Here is a 17,294-nt window from a genome sequence, read left to right on the forward strand (position 1 = left end):
AGCACAAGCGCGTATGACTGGCGGCTGTTTTTCCAGCAAACAGGCTCCGTCCCAGATTCAGGTCGCTCCAGTTTACGTTCAGACCTCCAGATTTAGGGGGATGTTTAAAGCGGGGTCACACACTGATGTTGGTGGAGAAGGCCTGGCTCTGGCTCCACTGTAATTCATCCCAGAGGTGTTCTGCCGGGTTCAGGTCAGGACTCTGTGCAGGCCAGTCCAGTTCATCCACACCACACTCTGTCATCCATGTCTTTATGGACCTCGCTTTGTGCACTGGTGCACAGTCATGTTGGGAGAGGAAGAGGCCCGCTCCTAACTGTTCCCGCTAGGTTGGGAGCATGGAATTGTCCACAATGTTTTGGTGTCCTGAAGCATTCAAAGCTCCCTTCACTGGAACTGAGGGGCCAAGCCCAACTCCTGAAAAACAGGAGGATCTGTAGCAGTTGACTGTGCAGAAAGTCGACCTCTTTTCGCGATGCGCCTCCGCATCCGCTGACCCCTCTCCGTCAGTTTGCATGGCTGATCACTTCGTGGCTGAGCTGCTGTTGTTCCCAAACTCTCCCATTCTCTCTTAATAAAGCTGACAGTTGACTGTGGAATATTTAGGAGTGAGGAAATTTCACGACTGGATTTGTTGCACAGGTGGCATCTAATGACGGTTCCACGCTGGAACCCACTGAGCTCCTGAGAGCGGCCCATTCTTTCACAAATGCTTGTCAAAATAGTCTGCGTGCCTAAGTGCTTGATTTTATACGCCCATGGCCAGGCAATGTGATTAAAACACCTGATTCTGATCATTTGAGTGGGTGAGCAAATACTTTTCATAATATAGAATATTTACATGAAGAATGAAGCAACATCCAATACACTGATTTCTAATTGAGAGCATTTACACTTTTTGAGCCCTGACATGGCCCAGAAAGGGAAAATATTGACATGTTCGCAGCTTTTCCACAGATATATGGAGTCAGATTTATTCTTTCGCAGCTTTTCTAGAGATACACTATATTGAGCCATGAGTGTAGAGAGAAGTGATGAAACTATTATTGTTAAGAAATTATCCAGACCTTTTGCAGTAAACCTGTATCGTATAGTCGATGTTAATTAAAACATGCAGAATGCAACAGCTGTCAGAGAGGGTTTGTTTTTTTGAGGACATTTCACTCTATTCTGCACCAGAAAGTTTCATTAAAATTGGCTTTATGCTGAGATTGGAGTCATTTCCTCTATTAATTGTAAAAATACAGACATTTTCATCACGTATACTCCCGACGCCACAACAAAGTTTGAATCTTAAGGTTATTATGGGACTATTTCACCAGACCCTGGATGTTTCATTGGCCTCGGTGTTGATTCATTTTTTATTCCATTCTCAGATTATTTTAAAATGTGCATTTCTGCCCATTTATAATGTAAACTTGCATGATTTATGCATTTAAAAAGCTCAGTGAGTCCATAGACATTCACTGAACTGGCAGGAAAACAACAGCTATTTCTTTATTGAAACGTCTTGATGTTTTCTTTCATTTGAATGTGAACGCCGTGCGCCGCACCTGCCCCCTGAGCAGCTCTGCTCGCTGATCCTGCAGGACTCGTCTCTTTCATTATGACGGGTTTCTCCACAGCTCCTCATCCTCCGCGCTGCCTTTAACCCTTCGCTGCAGGGGTTTTTTTTTTTTTTTTTCATTAAAAAGTGGGAGCATACGGGAGGATAAACTGTGTCCTCTCTGGACTACAAACTGGATAATGAGACAGCAGGAGGAGGGAAACCCCCCTTAAACATGTGTGTGTGTGTGTGTGTGTGTGTGTGTGTGTGTGTGTGCCTCTCCATCTGTCTGCCTCAGACACAGTGGGGAAATGCTGGGGTAAAAGCCTTTCTTCCCCCGGTGCTGCTGAATATGAAGACTTTGTCCCCTCCACATTGAAGTCGGCACTGATCCGTTCGGGGCGTCTCCTCGCTGATCTGCGCTTCCTCTCCTTCTATTGGGCGAACGGGGGAAACACTTTATACAGTTCAGACTTCTGCACAGAGTCTTGTAACTGAGTCACTGAGTGGAAATTGGTTTTACTTTTTGTGCCTGTCTCCGTCAATCTCGTCTCCCCTCGTCAGTTTCAAATGGCCGCATTTCCTGGACTGTGAGTCACATCCATCAGGAGGAGAAAATGTCTTCATTTTCTGCATAATTCTAACTGGTATATCAGAACAATTGTTCAGAGAATCCGTCATGCTTTTTAGCTACTGTTAGATTTAGGAGTTTTACTTTAGCAGCATTCTGTTGTCATACAGCGACACCAGGCAGAGCTTGACTTAAGGCTGGGAGGGCCGGTGTGTTTGGTCCAAATGGAACCATGCCTTCATTTAGACATTTCACTTGTCCAGGTCTATTGGAAAAGTGCTAATATAAAGCCCTATGTAGATCACATGATTCACGGTTCAACTGGTTTCAGGGAAACTGGGATTTGAAGTTGAAAGGACGCCTAACCAGAGTGTTTTCTGGGACTTTTGGCTGCCAAAATAGGTTTTTACTCCCAAAAGGTCACCTGGTGACCATCTAAATTGAGCGCTGCCTGTTATTTACAGCTACTGTGTACCTTTTATTTTGATATACAAGTCACTTATTAATATAACTCACATGATCACTCAAACTACTGGCAAAGGAGTCACTTATCGCCTTGGAAATACAGTAAAATGCTCTTTAAATTACACTCTATCGTTGTACAGCTGCTATCGTGATTCCCGGACGATAAGTTGCATCACGAATAGGAAGAAGACATGTTTATTTGTCCATGTCCAGATGTTAGTGTTGATAATCTTCATCCAGTAACTTGTTCCAGAAACTTCTGTGAATTTGTTCCTCAGCTTTTAGCCCACGATTGGTCGTCTTTATTTCCTTCATCACGGTAACAGTTTCTTCTGTCCAGTCCCTCAGAAGTTTTTCCTGTATCCTGAAATTCTGATGTGGAATTTTTTTCTGTTTTGGATCCATTTTTGCTGCACTGTTCATGTTCTTCATGCCCAGTTTTTATGGAGGCTTTCTGTGGTACCGTAGCTCCATTCTCTTGTAATACAGTGACACCTAGTGGTTCAACATGGTATTTACTGATGTATTTTCTTCTAATTTGCTTTGAGAACACATTAGGTCCACACACCTGTTCACGCACACTCCAGTTACACAAACACAACTTTGTGTTTGAAGTAAAACGTCACACAGTCACAAAAATCGCCACACGCACCAAGAAACGTCCTAGAAAAACACACACTCATCTGATTACGCACGCTTTCGACCAAACAAACACACACGGCAGTCATTCTGTTCCTATATTAGCTCCATAAAACATCATCATCACATCTTCTTACTCTTACACTTCCTGTGTGAGTGGGCGCAACACAAACATGACTCATGACTCCACACATACTGTAGCGCTTTGTTTTGGCTCCGAACGAAACACACGGAGGCTCAGGTACGTGACGCAGCCTCCCACCGCTTTCCAAAGAAACGCTGTTTGTTTTCTTCACGATTTCACCCTCGAGGACGTCCAGAGAGAGTGCGGTGGCGCTGCAGGTGAGCGACGGCCCGGCGGCGGCGGCGGCGGCGGCGGGCCGTAATTACGGGCGGATTAGCGGGAAATGGCCGGGCTTCGACGAGGCGAGGCGGAGGAGCCGCTCGCACAGCTTAGAGGCCTGATCCTCTGTTTAGTGGAGGTTAAGACACTTCGCCGGCCGCACGGCGGTAATCAACAGTCCCCGTACGCTCGGCCAGATTATAAAGAGACTAATGAGAGAGGTGCAGAGCTCCAGAGGCAGAGCGGGTTAGACAAAGAGAGACGAAGCCAAGACACAGGAATTACTGGGATTTACACCCACAGATATGAAAGAAGAGGAGCCGTTTCATCCTGGAGTCTCATCGTTCAGAGGCTGCCTCACTGGGCCCAAACTTCAGATCTCCATATTTTCTCTCAAACTCCAGATATATTATCAAAACTCAAAATGGAAAAGAGAAATGATTGACAAGAACACTTTACAGTAAATCTGATGGGGTATGTTTCTTCTTCAACTGACCATTTTTAACCAAAGTTAAACCATAAATTCATTCTTTGATTCATTCATATGTATGAAGCGAATGTAAATTCACCAGAAAAATGGTAATAAAAGTGACAAGCATATAAAACTCCATGTTTTATGGTTTTAAACCAGCTGTGTTAATCTCATTTTAGTTCAGGGAGGAACTAGAGGAGGTCAGAGCAGTGAAATAACAACACAATAGCACACAGACGTCCACAAATCCAAATGTTTTAGTGCATATAATAATAATACATAGAACACATGCATGTAAACGTGCGGAATTATCTTCAAATTAAGTACAGTTATAACGTGAATTTTTTTCCTGGTGGAAGAAATGTCTCTTTCAGTCCTGCTGCAGCTAAAAATGTAACAATGACTCAACGACATGTACAGTCAAGAGAATTCAATGAAAAGGAACAGGAAGTTTGGAGTTCTGCTCCAGATTCGACACGATGTCTTGTTCTTGACGTCTTGTTTTCCAGCCTGATTTATTCCGATGTAACTCATCTGCTCCCCCAGCCTCTCCTCCCGTCTCATTGATCCTTAAACGCTGAGGTAAACCCGCGCGTTTCCTGGTTACTAATCACTCTGCATAATTTATCTGGTCCTCATCACTAATTCAGGACTTCGATGAGACGCAGACTCCCCCCACGTATTGTTCCATATGATCTATATTCATCGGCGTTGGCGCTCTCGGTCCGCTGGGACGGTTCACACTCAGGATTTCAGACGCGTCGCCGTCCCTCCAAAATAAGATCAGACCTCGCCACCGTCTCGCGGCTCTCTGGGACTTTGTCGAGGGAACTGGATTCACATGACGGAGGGAAGTGGCTCCGAGCCAAACATCGATCAGCAGACTGCTCCCAGCATCCCGCTCGGCCCCTCGAGCACTTTGTCCCACGCAGGTTGGAAAGTGCTCGCTCCATTTGCAATTTATGTAGCACTTAAAAACCTGTTTTACAAGGTAAGAGCTGGGAAAGCTCCGGTCAAGTCGGATCACACGTCACAGCGCTGGAAGGAAACGCTTTAGATGGGAAAGAAACACACAGACCCAACAAGGGAACACGGGTCCGCTCTGAAAACCAGCAACATGAATCACTTCCTGATGTCTAAGAAATACAAGACTCACGCTGTGTTTCCACCAGAGGCGGTGACCGCGAACTCATGCGCGCTACAAATGAAATCACACCGCGCTAGATGCTCGGAGTATTATCGCTGGTACAAATATGCGAAAAACCCCGTCGCTCGCCGCGGCATCACGTCACTCCAACCCGTCACGTCCGTGACAACCTCCACGCTGATAGGCTGTCCTGGCACGTCAACAAGCGAATTCGCTTGAAAAGTTCAGTTATTTCAACTCGAGCGGCGAGCAAATTTTCGCTGGAAACGCTCCGCCGCTTGCCGCTTCATTGCTCGCCGCTCGAGATTGAGCGACAATCGCATAATTCTATTGGCTTTGTATGTAATCTCATCGTGCGAAAAATTTGCGTCGCGTCCGGTGGAAACACAGCGTCAGAGTAAGACTCAGTTATATATGAACGCTTCATGTAAAACAGAAAAAAAGTTTTTCGTTAAAGTAATATTTAGCTTTAATTGCTTCTTTTGCCTCATGTTAGTTTATGTGATTTTGTGTTGTGTTGTGTCCTGTTTTGTTATAACTGGAATATCATTGCTTTGTGTTCATTTGTTTTTTGTGATGTCATTTCATGTTGTGTCAGAATGTGATGTTACGTCCTGTTGTGCGTTATTCTGTGGACTTTGATCCTGTTGTGTTGTTTAATGTCCTGTGATGTCGTGTCATGTTATGTTTTCTGCTGTGTCATGTAATGCCATGTGAAGTTGTGATGTCATGTGATGTTATATGATGTCATGCAATGATGTGTGATGTCATGTAGTGTTATACGATGTCATGTAATGTGATTCATGTGATTTTATATGATATCATGCAGTGATGTGTGATGTCATGTAGCGTTATATGATGTCATGTAATGTGATGTCATGTGATGTTATATGATGTCATTAAACCATTCTCAGTTTTGTTTTTCTGTGTTTTCTTATGTTATCATGATGTGTTTTATTTGGTTTGAGGCAGGATTAGGTCCCATGTTGTGTTTTCTTTAAGAGGAACTCACCGTGTTAAACTTATTAAACTCCTTGCAATTGACCAGAAAGATATTTCCCCACAGAGCTGGACAGCATTTTTCTGTCTGCTCATGAAGACAGGGTGTTGTCGTAGCTCCATGTTTCTGCTCGCAGCACATCTCCTCATTTATCTCTATTTGATCAGAATATGTGTTTCCTGTCCTGATCTGCTGTAGAGTTGCACAAACAGTGGCTCCTGCCTCCTCTGCGCCTCCAGCGACCTCAATACTTGGGTGCAGAGTCATAAATATCCATCATTGCTGGAGCTGACGATCATTTCCTGATCGGACGTTTCAACGAGCAAAGCTCCATTTCCCCGTCGTTTCTGCCTACTCGACTCCCATGATGCACCGCTCTCATATTTCCCTCCTCGAGAGCTGCCGGTGAGAGTTTCCTCCTATAAATCATGGCGTTGGGAGACGGGTGGAGGCTGCCAATAGTCTGTTTAGGATCGCTAATGGTGACGGATGAGCGAGACGTGGCGAGGCGCAAACAGACGAGTCTCCGGGGCCGTCGTGTTAACTTGTTTCTCTAACTGCTCCGAAGCAGCAGCTGTCGGAAAGTAGTGCTGATGGAGGAACCGCGACGCCGATCAGGACTCGGCGACGCTTTCATCTCCCTCCGACTGACTGATGGAACTTTGACTGATGTCCAGACCACAGAGCGTCTTCCTCCCAATAACATCTGGATTGACGTTTTTCCTTCCAACCAACGTGAATATTGTTCTACATCACTCCCTAAACCTTTCACAAAATTACTAATCGATAAGCCAATAAAGGTCACATTAATTAGTAGTCATAACAAGTCCTCGTTTTGGGTGCGACTCAGTGGTACAGTGGTTAGTGCTCTCGCCTCACAGCAGGGTGCTTTATCATTATCGGGGTGCTTTCTTGTTTCTCTGTGTTCCCTGAAACAGCCCCCATCATGAAATCCTCAGCTTCCTGCTGCAGAGTTCAACTGTTTTTCTGATCAGATTTCCTGCAGAAAAAGAGCAACATGAGACTCTGTGGGAGTGTTTTCATTTCTTCGTGTTGATATTCAGCACTTTCTCTCATGAGTCTTCTCTGGGTTTGCTCCTTCCGTCTCTGGTGTTTTCACTTCGCTCTGGTCCAATTTTTTTTAAGGCATTCCAGCCAAGTTTGGTCCAACATTCAGAGGCCGTTTATTCCCTGTTTGCTCCATTATTTACAGCAGCAGCAAAGGTTTTATTCTTCAATATTACTGAGGGAAAATGAGCTCAATATTCTGACGGCTTTTCTCTCTCGGCTCTTTCTGTCCCGTCTATTTGTTAGATGCAGTCGATGGACGATAACGATGACGTTGTTCTCTTCCTGACCTTGTTTGAGCAGATTTTCCGGTGATTCCACTGGTATTTCTGTCCTAATTTCTTTACCTTCTGAAGCAACTTTCCTCTCTTCTTTTTTTTCAGTCTCTTGTACTTTATTTGACCTTCTGTTGTTTTTTAGCCTCGTTTGTTTCTTTATTTGGTCTTTTCTTTCTTATCTGAGAAAACGGCAGATGAAACTGGAAACTGGAATAATCAGGTTTTAGCGCAGTATTTTCAGCATGTCTGACGAATCGGCTCACGTGACCATTTTAACCACGACGTCATCGACAGACGGTGGACACACACACACACACACACACACACACACACACACACACACACACACACACACACACACACACCCCTCGCCGCCTGTCTACACGTGGCTCTCCTGATTGGCTGAGGCAGGAGGCCTGGCATCATAGAGCTGTGAGTGAGAGTAAAGAAGGAGGGGTTACGCACACACACACACACACACACACACACACACACACACACACACACACACACACACACACTCACACACAGGCACACTGGTGATATTTGCTCTCGGGCCATTCATCCTCGATGGGTGTCGTGCAATCTGTTTTGGCTGACGTCTGTGCCACACTGCGGCTGGATACACACACACGCACACACACACACACACACACACACTCTTTCCCGCCTTTTCTGTCAGCTGCCTGTACGTCAGCGCCTCATGCGTCAGATGTGTGATTTATTTTTTTCCCCTTCTCATGCTGAAACATCTTCATCAGCCTCCTCGGCATCTTTCCTCCTCTTCTTCTTCTTTGTCCTCTTCCTCCTCAGACACCATGGAGCTGAAGGACATGCCTCCTCCTCCTCTTCTTATTCCTCCTCCTCTTCCTCCTCAGACACCACGGAGATGAAGGACATGGCTCCTCCTCCTCTTCCTCCTCCTCTTCGCTCATGTGAAGCCAGGCAGAGTTCAGCAGCTCGAAGGTGAACGCTGAGGAGAAACGTAGAGCCACAGCTCTGCAGGTTCTTCACAGCTTCAGACCTCGGTTCAGATCTTCTGTAGACTCTAAAGTTCTCGCCGCGTGTTCTTGTCTTTCAATCTTCTCATTTAAAGGAGACTTACATCTTTCTCCAGGTCTGAAATCAATTTCTTGATCATTTACATTAAAAAAACAATACTTTCTCTGTTCTGCTCCTTGTATCTGTAGAACAGCTGTGAACAGCTCAGTGGAACTCTTGATATGTTTTGCACTCAAAACCATGAAGGAGTTCCTCAGGGCTCACACCTCGGGCCTCTTTTTTTCCCCCCAATTATTTTTTTTGAAATCAATGACATGAGTTATCTGCATGGATATATTTTTAGAAATTCGAATAAGAAACAACAACAAAAAAAAACGTAACCGAAAAAGATAATTTGAAAACCAACAAACAAAAAGCCTTAGATGCTTAGATTTTGACTTTATAAAAGCTATTAAATTAAAGTTAAACAAAGAAGACGGTTCAAATGTATCTGTTATAATAATTAATAAACGATTAATAAATAAATTTAAGAAGATTTCACTTTATTTTCTTGAAGTTTACCCCAATTTTACTGCAGTCAAGTAACATTTCCTCTGTGAATTCATCTGGAAAGTAGCAGCTACACATCATCCACTCACCTGCTGACAGATGTATATTCATTTTTCCAGACTTTTATAGGCAAGATTATTTATTGCACATGAACATCTACAAGGAGTTACTTTTAAAGCCGATACAGTCATGAGGTGGAGGCATCAGTAAATATTGTGTGTTTTTCCATAAAGCCTTCGCCTCCTCCTCCCTCCTGTTTGCATTTATCACCCCCCTCATGTGTCTCCGTTCCCTCCTAATTATATTTGCCCTGCATGTATTTGTGGCTGCGTTGTGCTTCAGGACGGTGATGAAGTGTAATGATTACACAGGCCGCTCTGACACTAAACACCGCCGATAATTAGCTGCTGCAGGTTCCTGCAAACTTCATAACGCCGGCTGAAATGTAGCCCGGAGTCAGAGAAACGAGCCGCGGAGGAGGAGGAGGATTCATCAAGCCGAGGGGGGAGAATCAACACTGTAGCCACACGTTTGGCCACACGTCATCCGTTTTTCCACTCACACATAACACATTTTAAACTGGAAAAAATGCTTCAACGTCCCAGAAATAGAAGACGAGGCTTTCAAAAATGCGAGGCTGCTATTGGAAGATGGAAACTATTTCAACTTTAACGTATTTCTGCACAATCAAATGTATTGTAGTCGACAAAATAAAACTTTTTTCACCAGTTATGGTTAAAACATGTTTCTGAAATGTTCTGAAATATAACAAATGTGAATTATTGGACACTGAGTGTTTATTGAACACCATGATTAGCGTTTGTTAGCTTGTAACCTTCAGATGTCATTATTTTATATTTGTATTCATCAGTATTCACCAAATATGGCGCATTGCTCAATAAAAGTTAATTTAAAACTCCCCAGATCAGCTTTTTAATGCCTCATAATGCAGAAAGTTCCAAATTTCGCTCTTTATTCCACTGCAGTGTCCAATTAAACTGTTAAAAACAGAAACATTTAAAGTCTCTGTTGTTCAATTTTTCATATATTCCTTGAGTGAAAATCAGCTGAGATGCTTCTGGTTGATACTATTGATGGTTTTCCTTCATAAATATCAATTTTTGTCAAAGCTGTGAAACTTAATTTATTTTCTGAATCACATTTTGGCAAAAAGATCGTTCAAGGTGATTATTTTCTTCCTAAACTGGCACAAATAAAAATGACAAGTGAGCCGTTGTTTACATGAAAACGTTTCAAGTCAAAATACTTTAGTTTAGTCACTCAGAAAAACTTGGTCTGTCCATAGAAATGCCCGTGCAAGAAACACTATCACGCGTCCTCTTACTGTCATTTTAAAGCTTCAGCTGCACATCTTTTGCCTCCAATCATTTCTGAGCAGCCGTCGTATCCGATCTGCATCATCACGGCATTGTTGTTCAGCTATGCGTCTCTGTAAATCTCATTTGATCCGTCTGCGCTCGACTCCGCGATGCAAACCAGCGCTTGACATTTAATTATGATGCGTCTGAAGCCCGGGCTCGGCCGCCTCCCCTCAGAAACACCGGCTCTAATCCCGGTTCTGTCCAGTCGATGTTCCACATGTGAGAGCTGGAAATCCCACTGAGCTGCCGCCTGCTCCTCACGACTGAGGAGGGTTTAACAGGTGAAATCAATAGCGGCTCACAGCTTTTAAACCACATTCAGCAGGTCGATGTGTCACAGCGGGATCCGACGCCAAACACAGAAACACAGTCAAACTGAGCGCCGGCTTAAAACCCGGGCGGAGGATCAGTGGGTGTGATGAACTGTGGACTCACGTTGTCTTAAAAATCATTTACTGGTTCAGATCATCAACAAAACCAAGAAAGATGGACTCCAGCTGGCTGAAATGGGTTTTTCCTCTCTGTTTGGTCGGAGCTAATTGAGTTGTTGGCATTAATCAATATGGTTAATAATGTGACTGCAGCTCCGTCCCAGTCGCCAGTAACACGTCTGGAACTGATTACTATCGTGAAAATACTTACTGAAGTTACTTATTACGTTTGTAATCAGTAAAATCAGGTGCTGCTGTCTCTCTCGGCCCTCTACTTCTAACGTGGGCTCTTCTCCCACACTGGATTCTTTTAGGCAGAACTTCAATGCGGTTTAATGGGAAACACTGAGGCAACATTTACACAACGCTGTTTTCACATGGCTGGAGGAAACAACTCTTTTATGCATCAGTAAACAACCTGCAACAGCAATGGCAGCCAATCCCAGTCGATAATCTCTTGAGACTTGGTAGATTTATAGTTCAGAGTCATCCAGAATAACTTGGACATCTGTCCATACCAACGTCTGCGTGCTCCATTTGTTGGAGAGTCTGAAACAAAAACCCTACAAACAATGTGTTTCTTCTTGAAACATCATGTAAACAAGTATGGTATTTCTATAATGTTCCAACACGAAGAATCTCTAACTACCCTCAGCTGGTTGGGTTTATCTGTTAGAACAGCCTGTGTCTTTGGGCCAGTTTTTGGAACAGCCTATATATGGGGCAGTTTTTTGAACAGCCCATGTGTGGGTCAGTTTCTGGAACAGCCCATGTGTGGGGCAGTTTTCGTCCTGCCCGCTGGGTGAAGGCCACACAGCTCACCCAGCCGCCTCGGAGCGTGAACTCATCCCTCCGTCAGTCTGCAGGGACCATCAGCGGAGGCCACAGGCTGCTGCTGGAGGCAGAGTGTGGGCGGGCGGGGCTCCGGATGTAATCTGCCCATCTTTCTAAATATTTGTGCGTCAAGGCATTTGAATGGAAACACACACATACACACACAGTGAGAGGTTCGGAGGATGAATTACCTGCTTTGATTGGAAATGCTTCTGCTTATTATGATGATGTGTAACCTGCCGGGACCCCCCCTCCCTCCCCTTCCCTCCTCCCCCTTTACATCCAATCAGCAGTCGGGGAATGTGGTTTCTATGCTAATGAGCGATGGGTCGAGGGGTCGGTGAAGAGATGAGGGAACATGCCGGAATAAATCTCCACTTCATGATAACGCACAATCAATCAGAAATGTGACCCTCGTCCCCCTCCTCACCCCCCCCCCCCCCCCCCCCCCCCGTCTTTACCTTCTACTCCTCGTCTCATGCTTCCCCTTCCTAATCTACAGCTGATTCTCTGTCAGTTTCCATCTCTTTTTCCTGTCATTTCTGCCTTTGAGAAACTAAAAATTCAAGCATTGTGTCATTTGTAGTTCCATGTTTGGTCACCTGGTGGCAGTACTGAGTCGCTTCCTTTGAGCCTGCATCTAACTTCCATTTATTGTAACATAGAAGTGCTGCTTATTCTGTGTTGAGATGTAGTTCAAAAAAAGGGGGCGTTACTCAGTGTGTCACCTGCTGGTAGAAAGTGGAATAGCACCAGCTGATTCCGTTAAAATAAAATAAGATAAAATCTGTTTAAAGTAAAAAATTTAACTGAACTTCACTTTCAAAGCCAGTCAGCTGTAATAATTTAAACTCTTGTCCTTTTTTGAAGGGAATCAAATAATGATTTATAAATTCTAATAAAAAATAAATTTGTGTCAATGTGATGAAATATAAATGTCAGTTTTAAAACAGATTATTGAACTTGATCGTTACTATTTTTCAGGCATGATGGGATCAAAGTTAATTCTTTTGTGCTTTAGCTTTCCAAATACCAACCTAAATTAGATTCACATAGAACGTACAATATCGATCCATTATATTTAAAAAGATATATGACATGAGAAGTTTGTCCTTACTGTATGTCATGTATCAATATGAAAAACAAATGGAAAATAAATTGGATTTAATTAAACTTCTTATGTTAATCATGTATTTCCTCATTTAATTATTATCTTTTACATTTTTCGATGGCCTCAGTTTGGCCTCATTGATGGATTTATTCTCCAGTTTCCATGAAAAACATTAAAAATTGCTTCAGCGACTTCAGTTCTGGAACAAACGTCTCTTTGAATCTGCTCAGTTCACCTCAAGAAGCTGAACTTCAGAATTAAATCCACAAAGTTTCTTGCTCAGTGTTTTCTCATCTGCGTTTCTTAAACTGCGGATCAGGACCCAGAAGGAGGTCTCGGCCCCCTGTCTGGAGGGTCTTCGCTTCAGAAACAGAAACAGGTTTGTCTCAATTAGTCCGGGTCCCTGGGAGAGAAGCCCGCTTCCCTCTCATCTGGGTCCCAGGCCGGGGAACGAATCAAATCCTCGGATTTACCCATAATCCTCCACCGCGCCGAGCGCTCGCCCTCGGCTTTGACCCGCCTCGCGGCGGCGGAGGAGGTTTCTTTGAGTGGGATGATTGACAGGAGGGAGTCAGATGTGGAAAAGTGAAAGAGTTTCCAGGTGTGTGTGCTCTCCGTCTGCAGAGACCACTTCAACTCGTACCTGTTCCACACTGTTCCAGAACCTGTTCCACGCTGCCAGTGTCTCTGGGCATTCTCTGAGTTTGAATTTCAAGCCTCAGATTCATCTGTATGTCTCTGATGTGCTAAAGGCTCATGTCTGTTTTTGAATCTGCAGCGGGAGCCGAGAACAAGCTGGGCTGGGCCTTCGGCCTGGGCCTGGAGCGACTGGCCATGGTGCTGTACGACATCCCCGACATCCGGCTGTTCTGGAGCCAGGACGAACGTTTCCTCAAGCAGTTCCGAGTGTCTGACATCCACCAGAACATCTGCTTCCAGGTAACAGCAGCAGCACAACCAGATAAAATGAAGTTATACAACATCTCACAAACACACAAACTACCCAACCAGCCAATCAGCTCATCCCCTTCCTTCCGTGTGTGTGTGTGTGTGTGTGTGTGTGTGTGTGTGTGTGTGTGTGTGTGTCAGTGTGTGTGTGTGTGTGTGTGTGTGTGTGTCAGTGTGTGTGTGTGTGTGTGTCAGTGTGTGTGTGTGTGTGTGTGTCAGTGTGTGTGTGTGTGTGTGTGTGTGTGTGTGTGTGTGTGTGTGTGTGTCTAGCCTCTTAACCTCATGTTTAAAACATTCTGACAGTGGGAGCTCACATCAGCCAGCACCAGTCACTTCCCCCTCTGACCCGACTGTCATCACACACACACACACACACACACACACACACACACACACACACACAGACACACACACACACACACACACACACACAGGTTCACGCAGCGGTTAGTCCGTCCCTGCTAAAGGTGCTTTTTGTCGACTCTCATCTTCACTAACGAAGAACATTTCAAGTGACTGTGGAGGGCAGAGAGGAGAAGGAGGGAGAAAGAAGAAAGAGGAGGAGGAGCAGGAGGGAGGTGAGGCAGAATATCAGATTGAAAAGGTTACAGAATATATGTGAAGGATGACAGAAAGAGGAGAAACGGAAAGTCATCAATTACAAAGGGAAAAAAAAATAATGGAGAAGAACGACTGAAACTGAGGGGAAGGGAGGAAGGAAGGAATTAAGGCAGGCATGTGGCTTTAAAGAAGGGGTGAATGCAACAGTGAGGAAGATGAGTAAGTGTACAGAAACTTGTTGAGACGAAGGTCTGGAGGAGAGAAGGGTTGGTGGTGAGAGGAGGGATCGAGTGACGGAAAGACGGGGATAAAGGGATGGAGTTGTGGTGCGATGGAGGAGATGGAGTGATGGAGGAATGGATGGAGCGATGGAGTGATGTCTGAGGACAGACCTGCTGCTCCTCTTCATACTCCTCCTAACTGTTATTGATGAACTGGTTCCTCCGGAGAGACCGGGGGAGTGTGGCTCGTCTCCAGCCCGGGGTCAGTGCACCTCTCCTGGGCTGAGACTCTCCCCCTCTCCTCCTGAACCCTCGCTGGCCCCCAGAGCCCGAGGTAATGAACTGTGACCACCGGGGGCCGCACAGGAAAACTGGACGTTTACGGGTCCATCTATGAGTGTGTGTTTGTGCAATACACACACACACAGACACTGGGGGACACACCAGGGAGCTGCCCACTGACACTAAACTGTAATCAGAGTAAACAGCCTGCTCAGCTGCCTCTCTCCATCTGCACTGTGTGTCCAGAAGTATGTGGACACCTCTGTACACCCACCTGCCACCTGCTAGGCCACCGCACCGGAATGAAGTCAAAAATGATAACAATAAGTAAGCAATGTAAGACTTTCGTCCTCTGTATGTTCTGACTACCCACTTCCTTCCTGTGTTACGAAGCAACACGTTGAGAAAAACACTCTGCGTCACTTTGAAGAAATAAATCCATATCCACCCAGCCACCCTCCTACCGAACAAACTCACCAACCAACCAACAACCAATTAACCAAGCGACTGGCCAACGAAATATAAGTGAAGCTAACTTTTTCCTAACTAACCAGCTACTTACACAATTCACTGAAAACACTGTAACCCAACTAACAACAAAAAAGCAACCAACCAACCACCAAAGGTACCAATCACCCACCTGTCTGACCAGCCAAGTAATTACATGTTCAATAAACCTAAGAACCATTCAGCTAGCCATTTATTTCCCGCCCATTCATCAAACCAACCAACCACCAACCTTCCCAACTCACAAAAAACAAATTAAAAAAACAACCCTACCCATCTAAATTAATCACCCAACCAAGGAACTGTTCTTCCAATCAAATAACTTACCAGCCAGTTGCATTCCCAACCATTCAAGCAGTCACCTTCCTGCCCAACTATCCATTATCCAACCAGCTACCCATCCTTCTAATTGACAAACCAATCAGCCAATCATGTACTACCAGCTGTTTCATCAAACCAACCAACTAACTCCAAATGCAGTGAACCAAAAAACATCAATCTGATGAACATCTCAACACTGAGGTTGGAAGTGGTATCCAACCGACCGACCAACCAACCAAATACCCAAATAACCATCCGCTCACCCAAACATCCAATGTACTAACCAATTAAATACCCATGCAACCAAAAATCTACCCAAGCAAATACTTTTCTACCCAACCAACCAACCAAACCAACCAACCAACCTCTTGACCAATTACTTATCCAGTCTGCCAACCAACCAACCAACCAACCAACCAGGAGAACAATTACTTATCCAGCCCACCAGCCAGCCAACCAACCAACCACTCGACCAATTATTTATCCAGCCGACCAACTAACCAACCAACCACTCAACCAATTATTTAGCCAGCCAACCAACCAACCGACCAACCAACCGACCAACCACTTGACCAATTACTTATACAGCCCACCAGCCAACCAACCAACCAACCAACCAACCAACCAACCAACCAACCAACCAGCCAACCAACTAGCCAACCAACCAACCAACCAACCAGCCAACCAACCAACCACTTGACCAATTATTTATCCAGCTGACCAACTAACCAACCAACCAGCCAACCAACCAGCCAACAACCAACCAGCCAACCAACCAACCACTCGACTAATTACTCATCCAGCGAGCGCTGTTGCTGCAGCTCAGTGTGGACTCAGTGAGCTGGACGGAGACAGCAGAGACAGCAGCTCTGTTCTGTCCAGCCCCCTGTTCCTCCTCCCCTTCACTTCATTCAGTCAGTTAATGAAAACCATATGAATATGAAATAATGCCCTCTGATTTGTGCTGTTTGAGTATTCATCCAAGTTTTAGAAGAGGCTGAGATGAAGAAAACTAATTTTGTTACATAAGATGTTTGTAGACTTTGAGTTCATCCCGTCATCAGTCGTTCTTTTTGTCTCTTTTTCTGTGTCGGAGATAAATAATAGAAACTTAAGACAAACAGCATTAAAATGAGGGAAAAATAAGACGAGAGGCAGCTCCTTCTCTGTTTCTTCCTGTGTGTGTGTTTGTGTGTATGTGTATTAAAAGTTATTTCCACCATAATAAACAAGTGACAGATGATAGAAATCTCTCTCTGTCTGTCGCTGCATAAAACATCAGATTTATTCTGTCGGACTGATGAAGTTTTAATGTGGTTTTGTCTTTGTGTTTCGCTCTCTGCTACTGTTTCCTTCCTCTGGCTCTGCCTGCTTCCTTTGACATTCCTCCACTTATTCTTTTCCAGTCGGATTCAATGTTTTATTTCTTTCACTCACGATCCCTTCCATCAATGTGTTTTTTCCTCTTTTCTTTCTTGTGTTTGTTTCTTCTCTCCTGCTCGTCTGTATTCGCCTGTTCGGGGTTTGAAGTCCCAGCAGCTTTCTTTTTCTCTTCTAATGACTGTTGAGTTCAAATACCCTCCAAAACCTGACACATTATTCATGTTTTAAGGACT

At 44.6% G+C, this 17,294-nt stretch overlaps 1 protein-coding gene across 2 annotated transcripts in view; it reads left to right on the forward strand.

Moving 5' to 3' along the window:
* Positions 1–17,294, forward strand: part of fars2 (phenylalanyl-tRNA synthetase 2, mitochondrial) — a 92,006-nt gene that overhangs the window by 46,977 nt on the left and 27,735 nt on the right. For both annotated transcript variants that reach the window (XM_030099051.1, XM_030099052.1), the window contains exon 8: positions 13,617–13,777. In XM_030099051.1, coding sequence (XP_029954911.1) covers positions 13,617–13,777 — 161 coding nt within the window. The remainder of the gene's footprint in view (positions 1–13,616; positions 13,778–17,294) is intronic.

The sequence above is a fragment of the Salarias fasciatus genome, chromosome 9 (genome assembly GCF_902148845.1).
Source record: "Salarias fasciatus chromosome 9, fSalaFa1.1, whole genome shotgun sequence".
Lineage (NCBI taxonomy): Eukaryota > Metazoa > Chordata > Actinopteri > Blenniiformes > Blenniidae > Salarias > Salarias fasciatus.